This window comes from Nomia melanderi, chromosome 14 (genome assembly GCF_051020985.1).
Source record: "Nomia melanderi isolate GNS246 chromosome 14, iyNomMela1, whole genome shotgun sequence".
Lineage (NCBI taxonomy): Eukaryota > Metazoa > Arthropoda > Insecta > Hymenoptera > Halictidae > Nomia > Nomia melanderi.
This window is the reverse complement of record NC_135012.1, coordinates 12,511,339-12,527,300: the sequence shown is the minus strand read 5'-3', so window position 1 is coordinate 12,527,300 and position 15,962 is coordinate 12,511,339. Positions and strand designations below refer to the sequence as shown.

At 34.3% G+C, this 15,962-nt stretch overlaps 1 protein-coding gene across 13 annotated transcripts in view; it reads left to right on the top strand.

The window, feature by feature from the left end:
- LOC116429064 (uncharacterized) overlaps positions 1–13,302 on the top strand; it is a 31,361-nt gene extending 18,059 nt beyond the window's left edge. For 11 of the 13 annotated variants that reach the window (XM_031981486.2, XM_031981484.2, XM_031981485.2 and 8 more), the window contains 13 exons: positions 2,039–2,148; positions 3,948–4,064; positions 4,141–4,212; positions 4,759–4,953; positions 5,184–5,359; positions 5,557–5,630; positions 6,547–6,676; positions 6,762–6,983; positions 7,180–7,413; positions 8,233–8,289; positions 9,662–9,993; positions 10,291–10,837; positions 11,479–13,302. In XM_031981486.2, the coding sequence (XP_031837346.1) occupies positions 2,039–2,148; positions 3,948–4,064; positions 4,141–4,212; positions 4,759–4,953; positions 5,184–5,359; positions 5,557–5,630; positions 6,547–6,676; positions 6,762–6,983; positions 7,180–7,413; positions 8,233–8,289; positions 9,662–9,993; positions 10,291–10,837; positions 11,479–11,539 (2,327 nt within the window). In that variant the 3' untranslated portion in view covers positions 11,540–13,302. The remainder of the gene's footprint in view (positions 1–2,038; positions 2,149–3,947; positions 4,065–4,140; positions 4,213–4,758; positions 4,954–5,183; positions 5,360–5,556; positions 5,631–6,546; positions 6,677–6,761; positions 6,984–7,179; positions 7,414–8,232; positions 8,290–9,661; positions 9,994–10,290; positions 10,838–11,478) is intronic. The other 2 variants (XM_031981491.2, XM_031981487.2) reach the window with 2 other exon arrangements.
- The last annotated feature ends 2,660 nt before the right edge of the window (positions 13,303–15,962 follow it).

Here is a 15,962-nt window from a genome sequence, read left to right as displayed (position 1 = left end):
GTTGCTTCCTTCTTGCAGCTAACCCTTCAAATATATACATGCATATCGAAAGATTACAGAGATTGAAAGATTTTTTTCGTAAAATGAAGAGAATTCCTGTAGTATTTGTAAATCTGAGAGTCTAATTTTAAAATACATTTAACACCCATAACAATGATTTACAATTTTTTATATGTACACCTTTTTCTCTTAAAAAATTCCTCCTATATACTGTGTAGGGTGTATCTAAAATATACCGCCAAACGGTAGGGCGTATTCAATTAGGGTCCTCGCTTGTTACGCGATGAGTTTCCGGTCTGAAAATGCGATCGTTATCGCTTATCGATCGAAATGTAGATTCACAGCTGAGAAAACGCAGTCACCGTACTCGCTATTTTCATTTACTCTTCCATGCGTTCCAATCGGAGTCTATAGGCGTTTTTCCCAGCCCACCTCATCTCAAGGTTGAGTTGCTACGGGCGATCTGTCGAAATTGTGACATCTGTAAGACAGGATTTTCTGGACTGTATTAATGTTTCTTTCTTATTGTATATTGTTCCGATGTACGTCTTCTTCCGCGGTATTCCCCTATGGTAACCGTGTTTCCGGATAATTCTGCGAGGCAATTCGGCCTGTACATGCTTGCTAATACTACTAGCGATCATCGTAGCAAGTTTTGTTTCACATTCAGTGAGTTTTTCTTTTCTAGGAGACAATTTCTTCATCCAAGTCTTATACGATCGTTGTTTACATTATCCCCTTCATTTCTCACTTCCTAATCGCGCAATGTAACATAGTCGATTTGCTTCTATTTGCGAGTTTCGTGATTTCCTCGTAAGATTTTCCTTCTTATGAAATTTTACCACCAACTCACATTCTTACCGGTTCCGATTCTTCCACCAGCCAAATTTCAGAAATACAGAAAATTGGTGTTCATTATGAAACATTCTTGTTTCAAATTGCATCCTAACGTGAACCAAAATGTTGCGATTGTGTTAGGTGCGAAATTTACTTTCCGTCGTTCTGTAAGTTCTAAGAATGTTACGAATTTCATAACCTCCTTATATTGTTACTCGTATATACCACACTATTGGATTTTCTTCGAACTTTATTTATACACTCTCGAGACTTGAATCTTTAATCTATTATATCATCGCTTCCCGCGTGTAAATGTATCGCGTGAATTTTATTCTCTGACAATTATAGACACGACAGTTCGAAAATTTTCACGAGTAACTGTATGTGTATACGAAGTTGTTATATAGTTGTGAGATTCCCGGGAATTGTCTAGAGGAACAATTTTCTCCTCTGAAGTTATTGATCGAACGAAACTAAAACTCTTACTTATAATTGATAAGCTTTTGCTGACCATACCAGTCGCAGGCTATACTTAACATACAGTTATCAGAGAAGGTATTGACACAGATTATATTTTCGTGATTAAGTATTACACTCTAACTGTCTCTCCCACGTGCAAAATAAAATATATCGTATGAATTATTTTCAAATTGAAATGCATTATAATAATTACTTATCTATAAGTTCTGCTTAATTCATTCTAATTATAAAGAAATTGAAAAAATAAGTCGTTAATTAATTGCTTTTAGTTGCAACGTGTTTCTGTCCCGTACTCAATTTTCTATTCTATATTTGTTCATTAATTCATTCAACCTATAAATAATATATAAAATGTTAGTAAAATAAGACACATTTAACACTGTAATATATATATGGCTTTATTATGCTAACACAGCTTACACTGCTCCAAATATTTGCGCCAGATTAGTTGTTGGATATAAATCGTCACTTACAATACGAAAGCAATTTTATTTCAGCTTTATGATTTCTTATTATTCGTTCCAAGAATATACACTTTTATATCTTTATGATTCGTCTAAACTGCTTATATGAGTAACTGTATTTGTATGCAACACATGTATGTGTATATATATATGTAATGCAATAAATTATAGATTTGCATGTAAATTTCGTATGTTTCAGTAGTTGTTCTAATATTCGTTCTCTTACGTTTAGTAAAAGTAAATTATTGTGTTGACAGTAGAGGCGGTCCACATTGCCAATCAACTCTGCCAGTATGGCTACTTCTTCCCGGTAAATGACTCCAAGACACTCACCGTAAAAGATGATAGTTCTCTGTATAGATTTCAGGTGCGTAAAAGTCTAAAATTCTCTCATGAATTCGAAATCTACACGCAGAATCATTTTAAATTATTTTCATTTCATTCAAAGATAAGTGCGTAAGTGTATAATATATATGACAAACAATTTTCGAGAGTATGTCTTATAAGTCTTACAAGCATTACGTTTTATGGATAGTAATTTATCTTTCAACCCTTCAAACACAAACGTGCATCATGTTTAACGGAAATTTTCAACCGATTATTTAGTCTTCGACAGTGCTTGGGTAGTCGGGGACTCGTACACGCGGCATTGTATTAATTTTCCACTTGTGTATATCAAAATTATGAAAAAATGACGTCAGCTATAAGAATCAGAAAGTTTTCAGTAGTATTCCGTTTACTTAAAATTACTAAATTACTAAATTAAACTAAATTTAATTATAAATTTCAATGAAAATCAAAGTGCATCGTACAAATGTACAAATGTCCGTTCACTTAGATCTTGGAAATTAGAGATTTAAACGATTTTTATATAGACAATTAGGATAGGCATTCATAATATTCTTTAGACCCAGGTTTTCCTATACTAATGTTCATCTAAAATTGATTGTTTCGAGGTTAACTCTGAGTAGTTAATCGGAGTATACTTTTGGAAGTGTTTTTATCTACAAGTTGTATGGAAATGTAAACTAATAAGGCGATTTCGCTTTAAGCCTTGGCATCTATGAGCTATAACTCTTAATTGCTTATTACAATGTTACAAATTGTACGCTGCAAGAAGGGATGCTAACTAGCAACTCTATGTAATGTTTAATATAAACAAATAAAAGTAGATACGGTAAGGATGACTCTCTATGATGGAAAAAACACTAGACAGCCCGCTGTCGTGACAGGTGACTCTGAAAGAGCGTTTCATTTTTCATTTAATACTTAACCCTTAGTATCATCGTGCGAAACTCGTGTAACGTAAATAGAAAGAATCGGGAACGTCATCGATTGATTTTTATACGTGTAGAGTGTGAATGGTCGATGGGCTATACCGTGTGGCCGGTGTCGTCTCGCGACTGGGTGGCGCCGGTACGTTCGGGGAAAGTGTGACTGTAGGCCGGATGATTTCGAGTAGATGAACAAGTGCGAAGAAAGAATGTTCAGAACCGAACGACTGGGCTGTGAGAATGAAGCGCGTATATACTGTCCTACGACAGCGTTTGGTAACTGGTTCCTCAAACTGAAGGGACAAGTGCAAGGGAACACAGCTGAATCTTGATGCCTCGGTTTCGACCGCTTTTGTTATTGGCTGACTCGCGTAACGAAATGTTTCTAACGAAAGTTATCTTTTCGTCGTGTTTTAAGATTACGACGGTCTTCTCGTCATGCTAGCGAGTATAATTATATACGAATACTATACGTTTAATACAAAATTTTGATCAATTTGCGAAATTCAATCAACAATGTAGACTTGTTTATTCGTATAAATATTATATATATTATATATAGGTCACTCAAGGTCATGCAAGGTCAAAAATGGAAGATTTTGAATATTTTATACAGAGTAAATTTTTCAGTACTAGTAAATTTTCGACCTTAATTTTCTCGAAAACGAAGACTCGCAGGAAGAAAGTTTATTTTATTTTTTCGACTTATTTTTACATGTAGAGTGACCTCCTAATTGATTGACCATGAGTCGCGGGACACACTGTATATATATTGATTTTGCTGGATTCATTTGTTTTTCTAGATTTTACAAAAAACTTACTACACAAAATTAATATAACTATGATGTGAATTATTCAACCATTAACACGTATCATTCTGTTTAATGTGTAGACACCATATTATTGGCCATGGCAACATAGAACCCCTGATAATGTGGAGTATGCTATTTATCTGGCTAAGAGAACTCTGCGAAACAAACAACGACATGCTCTTGAGGATTACGAGATCGTATGTAAATCCCGTTGATTTTATATACCGTTATTACATTAAATTCATTATCTCATGAAATAATTTATCTTCTTAGGAGGCTTTAAATAGCTTACGTAGAAACTTACAAAACAAGTGGGAAGCTATACAACTTCAAGCCGAAGAGCAGGTAAATAATTAATCGTTTACCGTTTACGTGTACCCATGAAATTAGATATGTATTATACTTACAAGAAAGGAACGAAGGAAAAATTAAAGAATGTTTCATGTAAATTACTAAAGAAGTATATACATAGGCTGTAAAAAAGAAGGGGTTGCCCGATAAGAAAACGAATTGAAAGATATATAATACATATCGAGAGGTATCAAAAATATCTAACCAACATAGGTCCTAAAAGCAATTTTCTCGATAAAGAATAAACTTCTATTATTGATTGTTAACAGTACGAGAATAACAGTATCTGAACTGAATAAATATTACGAACAATATTACGAGTAGAAACAATTGCTTTTAAGACCCATGTTGATTAGATGTATTATCTTACATCTGTCGGTGAGTACCTACTGTATATAGGTAATATTATACATCTTCCAAATGTCAGATTCTTTTTTAATTCCCTGTATGTTAAGCAAATGTGTAAAAGTTCATCTGACTTACTATTTTGCACGTTTAAGCAAATGACTCCTTGATATGGTATTTATTTTGTGGATTCAGGTTCGATTGTCGAAGGAGCGAAAAAAAGGGGATAAGATAGTGAGTGATTCCCAAGAACGAGCCTTTTGGAGAGTTTATAGGCCACCGCCTGGTTGCCTCAGTAGTCTCGACATAGCACCTGTACCTACGCGTTTTCGTCCTGGACTTTCGCGTCCGCCATCGCGCAAACGTACTTTAACCGATCTGCAGCGCGAGGTGAATCATCTTGTTCCATCTTAATCGATTTAGATATGTATCTAATATCGAATTTTAATAGTAATTCCAATAATCCAAAAAAACTTGTATTGATTACTCGTTGTTCTAAGTTAATAAGTTTCATTGTAATATTGTTCTCATTAAATTAGTAGATATAACATTATGTGTTGACAGTATGAGTTATCGTATACTTTAATAATGACGCATGTTTAATTTCTATTTAAAATTAGGTGGCCTTTTTGGAGAACAGCTTAACACGCACAAGAATAAAGGTTTCAACTGCAATTGAAAATTTAAAATCGTATTTCGAAACGTACGTGGAGTACGATCCAATGTTTGTACAACCGCAACCATCCAATCCTTGGATCACTGACGATCAAACGTTTTGGCAACTAAACAGTTTTGTGTTAGTATGAAAATAATTAATTTTCTATATTAGAATACAGTATATAGTGTAGCATAATATAATGTAGTGTAATATAATATAGTATAGTATAGTATAGTATAGTATAGTATAAAAATTGTATTTACAAAAAAGTTAATTTGATTAATAAGATATCTACCATTTTCCTTTGTTAATTCATGGTATTTCTGTACATGCAGAGTGGAAATTCCAACCGAAAAACGTGTTAAACGTTGGGCCTTATCGATGGAAGAGTTAATGTCTGATCCTACAGGTGAATAATATTCAATTTAAACGCATTTCATTTCGTTTTAAAACTGTATAGATAATATTAGTATCGATACGATCTTTTTAAATTAAATTACATATTTCTGTACACTCGAATAAACCGAGTTTTTTTATGAATAACCCATCATTTTTCATTTGTCGAAAAATTATACGTTAGTCACGGTGAACCTTATTTCACATTCGTTAGTTAGAAACGAAGAGTTTATTCGCAATTCGTTGCAACGAATAATCATTTCCATCTGTTAACTGTTGAATTTAGTTTAAAAAATCTCTGGTTTCGTGCGTGCAATAAAATAAAAAAATCGAGTGTGTACTCGTCAAACGCAGTTAACTGGTTAAACAAATAATTTCAAGCAAGCCGCTAATTAATATAGCAAAAGATTTTGAGAGTTGAGTATAATTAAACGTTAACGACCAATCTATTTATTTCTATTTATTGTTGTATTATTTATTTAATTGGTAATAATAATAATAATAATGTTTCTTCCATTTCTAACCTTGCATGTCCTTGAACGTCACTGTGTAATACACGAACGAATTCGTCTAGACGTCTAGACAAAATATTTCAAATAAAACTAACATTGTTCCGAGGGGCGAGGGGGGTTATGATGTACACAAAGCTTTTAATCAATCGATCACTTTGACCATACCCACTCGTACACACAGTAAAGGAACACAGAATATTTTTGATTCCTAGTAGAATCTTACAATTAGTATAAGATATTTTTTTAAGGTATTCAAATTTAAAGTAAAGATGTTTTAAACTTTCATATTGGATTCGATTTTTCCAAAACTCATTTTTCCTGATATTCACTTAATACGCGTTATTAATTTTGTTTTCATGCGAGCGCAAAGAAAGGTTATAAATAAAGTAAACATTATGCTCTGTTGTATTCTAACAGGTTTGCAAGAGTTCACGAATTATTTAAGAAAAGAGTATAGTCATGAAAACATACGGTTTTGGTTGGCAGTCAAAGACTTACGACACAGTTTTCAAGCACAAATACCCGATAAGGTCAACGAAATCTTCAAGTATGTATAATTGTAACTCGTTATAATTATATCTCGTAAGTACTTATATACTATACTCGTAAGTATAATTGCCGTTCTGGTTTAGAGAATTTCTGGCTCCCGGAGCTCCCTGCGAAATAAATATTGATGGAAAAACGATGGAAAAGGTTCACCAAGAGATGAAAAATCCAAGTCGATTTACATTCGACGCCGCTGCTGAACATGTTTATACGCTACTTTTGAAGAAGGATTGTTATCCTAGATTTATTCGTTCCGATCAGTACCGCAACCTTTTAACAGCTGGCGCGCAACCCTTACAAAAAAAGAGGTACGCTTGCAGTAATTTTTCCTCTGTTACTATATTAATATATGTATGTGTATTTTAAGATTTTCTTCGGTTCTTTTGTACTTTGAATAATATAACCGACAAATTTCTAATTAATTTAACTGAACATACATTTACATACATTTAGATTGAATGAATTCAATGAGAAAAGGGAAATATTTGGTCCTTGATATTTCAGATTTTTTTACTTCGGTGGACAAACGAAGAAGAAAATTTCTTCGACGTCAACCACAACACCTAGCACTTTGCAACACGCTGCAGGTAGTACAGTCGGTGGCAAACGCAGGGGAAGCGATCGGAGCCTATCCGGATCTGCCCACGAATTAGCTATTTGCGGTGTTAGAGATACAACGTCGACGCCCCGAGTGCCACATTCTCACAGTCAGTCGAATCTTACCGACATACCATACAGGTGCACAACATTTTTCGTGTTTTCCCATATTCGAATGGTACTCGTTGCATATATCTATGTAGATACTTTCGTTAACGGACATTTTAAATGTTGAGAATGTTCGTGATTACCAACCAGTACTATTTGTCGACTAATATAACAAAAACACTTCGATCTTTATTGAACGTTACTCGTAAAACTGTCATTATTACTTTCAAACGGTTATTTGTAAAATTGAAATAGAAAAATTGTACAACTTACGATAGTTATGCTTCAATGAGTATCATTCTTTTTAAAAGTATCTCCGGAATATATACATCTATGCGTGTCAAGCATATATTAAGAATGTCCTATTCTAAGGAAAGTTAGAAAATGTTTCGTACGGTTTAACCCTTTTAGTGCCGGAGGCCGATATATCGGCTCTTGATGCACTGGCGAGAAGTGCAGAAACTTCAAATGTAAAGCAACCCTCTCAGCCCACTGAATTAACAATGACTTTATTTACAAAGTTCGATGTTGCGAGTCTGGTTATTGTAAATTCGATCGTTTAAGTTGGTTTATCCTTAAAGGCGTTGTTCTCGGCACGTAGGCCTACACTAATAATTCTAATCGATACTAACATATTTCGGACGTTCGGGATACGATGTGTTACGTATTACAATAACCTTTTGATTGCTAGGAATTATACAAACGCTCGAATAACAACGAATATAGGCACCTTATAGCTATTAATCATAAGTTAATTCATAATGAAGATATAATTTTTGATAGTATTAGAGAATTACGTTTCATAAACAGCAATAACTGATCAATAGGGTTTTTTCAATACGGTATTTTCAGGGGAGATCTGGCTCGATTCATAAAAATCTCTACAAGGCCTATCACGCATAGTATTCAGTAAGTCCTCGAAATATTCCATACTTTCCTTACATAAGTATGCGAATATATAGTTCTTGATCTGATTTCAATTTCTTCACAACCCCTGTTATTCAGTGTCTCTTTTTATAAAGTGTTTAATACTTCTAAAGAAATCACTATGCGTGTATGTAAATGTTTCTACACTTTTAATGTGACTCATTTGTCAATGTTGAAATGGTCGATATTTTTTGAACATCTATTTTAATAATTTCCTTATGCTATAGTATTTTGACTTTCATAATCTCAGTATTATATCTGTTGTACATATTGAATTTACTTTCCCTGCAATTCTGTTGCTTGAACAATGTTACGATATCATTACACTTCCGTTCGATGTGTCCGAAAATTATGAGGCGTATAGAAATTCTTGAATGTCCTATGTCGAAAGAAATTAAAATGTTTTGCATTGTTCTCCACTATAAGAGATTATCGGTGTGTATAATGATATAAACAACTGCACTCTTCGATAATATAGATGCGAGGTATTTCCTTTATTTATAAAGAATTAAAGACAATTTTCAAGACACGTAAGATTTCAATGTTCAAAGATTTCTACAATGTTTATTATATTTTTGTATATATTTTATAATAATTTATGCAGGGTTTAAAAATATCTTTCAGCATTTTGAATTATCTGAAGATGAAACTCTGTTGAGACATCCATCTTGTTTCGTATAATTCAAACCCATCCAAGAATTTGGAAAAGTTAATAATGTAGAAAATTACTTATATATATATAAAACATTCTATATCATAGAAAAAGGTTTATAACAATAGCTATTGTGTAGTTCGTAGTGAGATACACTCATTGTCGGTACATTTCAAAAGCAACATATACTTTTAATGGAATGTTATATTTTCGATTGTAAAAGATACCAATTCATATATTGTAAGTCGTTCATTTCAAAGAGTACAAGTATAGTGAATACAGTATTTCCGTTGTAACGTTACACTATGGCAGCTTCCTTAGCGTACATGTATTCGAGAAAAAAAAATAACAATCCGCGAGTGAAACAAATTTACCTAATTAACAGTACATGCAACTAATGTATAGTCTATTCTCTGGTTTCATGTTAGCAGTGTTCTCCTCGTGTGTTTACTAGTAAAAAGTCGATTTAATTCCACCGTTGTGATCTATCCTTACCAGTAAAAATAGAAGGCATTACTACTCATGATCTTTTCTTATCCAAATATTATTACGCAAACTGTGTTTCCATTATATCTGTAAAATAGTACAACTATACATGCATGACCTACTACCGACACAACCAAACCAAACAGAAAACGTCGTGATATTTTGCTGAAAAGGAAAAGTGAAAACTAAATCCTATAATAAAGTTCGTGTTGTCAGGGATGTTGGCACGTCGGAAGCAATGGCTCGCCCTACAGACGACGTTTGCCCATGGGACACGGCCCCAGGTCCCAGTACAGAGCACGCCACGGGTTCCGCGGGACCGCACCACCTGACATCATCTTCGACAATGTTGTCAGTTGAAGGTCAACTCGAAGAGAGCGGCAGTAATGTGGCCGGATTGTTGCAATCCGTCGAACTTTCACGCGCATCTCGCAAAAATTCGACGCAATTGGATTCCTGTAGCTCTTCGTCTGATGTCAGTCTAGCAGTGACGGAGGTCTCCGAACACCTTCGGAAATCATGCTCCATGCAGCACAGCAGTAGCATATGTAAGTTCTGGTCAGACATATTCAATTTTTCTTTAGAAATAAATTTTAAATTGTCGGCTATATATATTAAAATTTATTTTATATATATATATATATATTTTTCCGCGATTATTTCGTAAATTATAAGGTTGAAGAACTGTCGTTACTAAAAGTTGTTTAAAACATCAATTCCCACAAGATTCGACAATTTTATACAAATCCGAAGTGGAGCTAGAAAATTCCAGTATAAGCCCATTGCGTTGAAGTAAATATTTATTTCTGTATCATGCCAAAAACCATATCTGTTTTGTCTCTCAGGTGTCGCGCCAACGATAACTGAAAGGACTGGAGCTGGGTCCGAGACGATGGCCAGAAACTATTCGATCGGTTCAACTTTTAGAAGAGTGAAACTTGCAGAAATCGGTCGACCGCCTGCGTCGTACAATGAAGAGTCTGAAAGTCACATTATAAAAACGAAAGTCTTGTCCTTCGAGAAGGACTATCCGATGAGAGCTTCGGCTAAAGCTCCTGTAATAAGTATTAGCGCAATCGTGGGCGAGTTAACGGAAAATCCGGACGACGGTTGCGCGAGACTGGCGGAGGTAGAGGAAAAGAGGGAGGAAGACGATTTAAAACGAAAAGAGTTAGAACCCGATAGAAGTGATACGACTGATACTGCCGAGAAAGACTCGGCGGATCTGGCTCAAGCGAAATCGGAAACCGTGGAGTTGCTGGAAGAGGCGCAGGTTGTTCCTGTTTGGAAACCGGACACTCAACAGAGCGATCAGACAGCGCCTGTCGCTCAATCGGCAGCTCAGCGAAAGCGTGACAATAACGTTAACGAAGTTTGCCCGTGGGAAGACGAGTAAGTACAAATAATGTTTACAACGTTCAACTAATTCTCGTAAATGTTAACTTTTTTATTTATTTAAAAAAAATGTTATTTTTAAATTTAAAAATTATAGGTAAGTTATCTGACATAACTGTATTTTATGTTACGATACTTAATCAATGATTCTTGTAAATTTTCCTGTGCTAAATTCTAATCCGAATAATGTCGTTCACCAACTTATACTTTTTTCGAAATTTATCCTATACATATTAATTCTTGGCCTTTTTTAGTGACTATTAAGTTTAAGTACACTGTATGAGTTAACTTCTCAGTTAGATATAGTAATCGACACTGATTTCTACATGTATATATTTTTTAAACTTTGATCATCATTTACAAGTATAATATTATATCGTCATAAATCACGACTCCTATCGGTTATTCGAAAGTAGAATACATTCAATTACATAAGAAGTATAAACAGTTTAATAGAAAAAAGAATGTTAGCCAATCTGATAAAATATATCATACACACGGATGGGCGGACATTTCTGTGAGTGCCTGTATATAAAAAAGAAAATAAGAAGCGACAAGCGGAAAATAAATGACTGTATCGAAACTTGAAATTGCGAGCGTCGAGTCGCCCGATGTCTGAACTGTGTCATTTGTTTCAGGGAAAACTGCAGAGTGGATGCACCGTATGTAAAAACTTATTCGACTTTAGGTTATCTATAACTTAGCGTTAACACCAAACTTACACTTTACACATAAACATTCAGAAGTGCAATCTGGATTTTACTTTGTCTAAGTTCGAGTGCCCGAGCTTACGAAATTGCTTTACCGGTATTTTCATTTTTTGTCACTTGATTCTCGGTAGCGATCGAGAGAGAAACGAAGGATTATTTGCCAACATCGTTTAACACGGCGAGGAAACATAGTCTCGGCGGAGGAAGATATATCGGAAAGACTTCGTTTGCAATTTAAAGATAAAGTATTTACGCGGATGCGTGCAATATGTAGTGGTATCGTGTATATAAGTAGCGATAGAGATGTTAAAACGCTAAACGCATTTAATGCTAGTACACGGGGAATACTCCTTGCAAGTTGCATCGCCTTGAGAAATGTGTATGTGAAGGCAACTTCGAGACGTCGTTGTTTCAAAATACATCCTACGATATACCATTTTATTTTAATCCTGAAGGATACAATATTATTGATTTATAGAAATTCCTGCAAAGTCGTTTCTGCGTACGTAAATCAGTAAACTATGAGATGTACATTAGAGTAAAATATTTCAGCGTGCACTGAAATTAGACATTGAATTGTGATTAAAAGAAAGAAGTATATACTATCATGTCTATCTATGTTGCTAAACGATGAAATGTAATTTAAGGTACTTGGTGATATATTTCTCTGTTGAACGATCGAACGATCAGAGTAGCGACGCGTATGTCGAGAAGACGTTTACGTTCAGTATTATGAAAGTATTAAAGGCAACATTACGATCCGCGGGTGCTTGTCAAATATGAGCCCATTGACCGCTCCGGCAAGTCGTAAGTATCTTTAATACTTTATTTCGTACGGATAATGATCCTTTATGCTTCGGTAATTATTTATTCTCTCGGCTACAGGAAAACCTTTCTTCTTTTAATACGTTAAATATCTACGTATCACATTATTATTATTATCATCATCATCATCATCATCATAATTATTATTACTATTATTATTATTACTATTACTATTATTACTGCCAGTATTATTATTATTGTTATTATTACTCGTTGCCAATGCGTTTTATATATGTTAAATATTTTTTGCACATACAATTTATCGAGAATGTTACCATTAAATCCAAATAGATCGTTTATGAAAAAATGTCGGTTATTTAGATTACTGTTCTCGTAATAGAATCGCTATAATGCGGTAATATTCGACTATTGTCCAACGTAAGTGGTTAGTCGTACGTTTACCTGACGCGTAAAAACTATCCAAGTACAAACTATTTAATGCGATGAATTATTAAACTTGCTTACGGCCTGGATTCACTACTACGGCCTCTGTTATGTTTAAGACATAAGGTAAAAGTAAAAGAGTCGAGTTGTTTCGGTTTCATCATAGAAATTCGATGTGTAAACTATTACCACTATTACTACTCGCTGTCTGTAATTCTGTGAAATGAAATTAAGCGGAGGGAGAAACGAAGAAAGCTAAATAGGAATGTAGGAATAACGTTTCAAGTTTCGATCGCCTAAAAATATTTGTCTCTGAAGATGCTTCGGAGGTGCAATGGATTCTTGGTACTGTCGCTGCCCCAGTACCTCGAGTCCATCAATACGGATTAAGTAGATATCGATAAAGGTATAAATACACGTTGATCGAACGATTCATCTACTTCTCCTTCTACAAAAGAAACGGATTAAAGTGCTGCTCGATGAACACAACTGGAACGTCTTATTGTATTTTAAGGACGAGGAAAATAAACTCGAATAACCGCTAATCTAGGTAATTATATTTACATAAATGTTGCACAAATCACAAAAGAAAGTACAGAACGACAAATGTATCGAGCATCTGTGCGCGTGCTCCGCTCGTTAAATAAAATGACTACGTTTTTATAACATGGAATGCTGACGGAATGTATCAATAATGTGATCGACCATTGTCCTGGCGAAGGTTCAAATAGTAGACACGATCGATTTAACGAAGGAAATTAATGTTTCTCGCCGAGCACACTTGGCGGAAGTCGTAAAGGTTTTATCTAACGGTAAGAGAATTACGTTGAACGAGACTACTGCATACATATATCTGGGTATTAGCGAATAAACGTTTCGACGAGCGATTAATATTCCTTGGATTAATTTCATTCCGTTTACACGATAACGTTTACATTAACAACGTAAAGAGAGGTAGCCTAGAGACGAAAATAAAGTATTTAGTCTGTATTAGAGTTCGGGCACTCGAGGCGAGTCCTAAGAAATTTAAAGTATTAATAATGGAGAACGTACCGGTAATTTCGGAGCCCCTTATAATTATTGTAAACATTCTCATTCTAGATAGATAGTCATAAAAGATGATACGATGAAAATGACAAATATATTACAGTCCTTAGGGAAACGAATATAACACGAGTTCAGTATAGATATGTGTTAAGATTATTCGGTTAATCGTGACTGAAGCTGTCGGTAAGAATAGTCTCGTCGTATGACTGGATCTTATTTGTGAGCTGCGACAATTCATAACTGGAGGGAATTTATTCGTTTACATTATCTTGTATAATTCTATTCAAGGAATTCTGGGAGTATCTCCGGAAGGAAGCTTCAAGACGAATCAAAAACTATTTTTGTTCTCCATTTTCAGAGATATTTATATATATACAGATACCTATATTATATATATATACTTATATACGCATTTCCGTACTGTCTGTACAACTTGAATGATAAACATTGAAGAATAGATTTTATCCGTCGCGTATTATAGTATTGATCTTGTTACCATTCGAGGGACAGCTTAAAGGATCGCTATATACTCTGGATCTTCTGTCGCCATTTCATTTCATGCCACTCTTAATACGGCTATATTACAAACACCATTAGATTGCAGTGAATCTAGCAAATGGAAATTGATACGATTACTAATTATATTCATTCGAACGGAATTAGGCGTACACGGAGTTTGTCTGAATAACATGTATGCACGAGCGTACATACAAGCGGATACGAGGTGATTTCTTACGAGAAATATTTAAAAATAATTAGAGAATAATAGGTATTCGTTCGTCCGAAGTTCGAGGAACTTTTACGAAAGTCGAGTTCATAAATCGCACATGTGTACAGTTACGATTAAAATACTGCTGTAGTATGTGAACAGTTTTCATTCGATTACTGAGGCCACCGGATACGCGAGGAAAAAATCGAAGTTAACGAGTACAAAGAGTGGAGAAAAAGTCTTGTTAAATGCAGCTTTGTAATTATTTGATAATACAGTATTGTTGCTAAAATGTCCTTTTGTTCTTCCTGGAATTTAATAATGCGCGATATATAATAATTCGTTCATACATGCTATTCAGCCAGATCCTGCTGTATTACACCAGTAGTTACATTTACACGGGGCATTTCAAAACATGTAGGCATAACTGCAGAGATAAATTGATCAGACAAAGCTAATAAAAAAGTTTCTCTAACCATGTACTCTGAATGACCTTATTTCCAGAATGTTAGTATTCTAATTGTATCTTTTTATCAACTAAGCGAACGTAACGTTTGCCTCGATTTCATTAAAAATAATTGAATAATCATAAATTATTGAGCTTCACTACAATTTTCTAAACATCTCGTATAAATCTCCTCTGAATCTCCTCTGTTACGAAGATTAGAAATGAGATTTGCAGTATCGACAGTGAACATCCGAACAGAATCAGTTTGGCCATCATACTTGCATTGAGATTCATTGAAGTAGTGACGTAAATGCTTTAACGCGAAGAAAGTACAACTTAATGCAATTTCATTGAATTTTCTCTGCCAACGAGATTCTTTTTGTTATCTCCACGTATCCCACTAAACTTCGAAGATACGTTTATATATTTCGATATACCCTTTCGATACGAGAACAGTATTAAATGAACAGCAACAAGAGAAACATCCACGATACTTCTGAGAAAGTACAAGCTGCAAAATTTACCAGTTGTAATTTTATTATTACAAAATGTATGAGAGCTACTCGTTTAATCGGTACGTTTCTGATAATATAAATTTTTTAATTTATTTAAAATTACTATTTCAAGATTTCCCGGATACGGCAGTTCCGAACCATACGAACGATTCAATTTTTTCACTAAGAACGTCTTCCAGTGTTTTGAATGAAAATTAGTAGACAATGGAAGTTATAAATAGAATACATTATTTTGAATTATATTGAATTGACCGTTTGTATTGTAACACGAGAGAATAGGAGAAATATAACTTAAGATAAGATATAATTTACAAGTAAGAGTGACATTTATTTATTGACTAGAGATAATTTAAGGTCCCATGTTAATCGTGTTATCATAAGTCAGATTTGCGGTTTGCCAAATTTTACAGATATATTATCATCAGTATTGCAATAGGCATCATTCAATCGAGAATGTATCGGTGAAAGTGGAGCAATCCCAGAA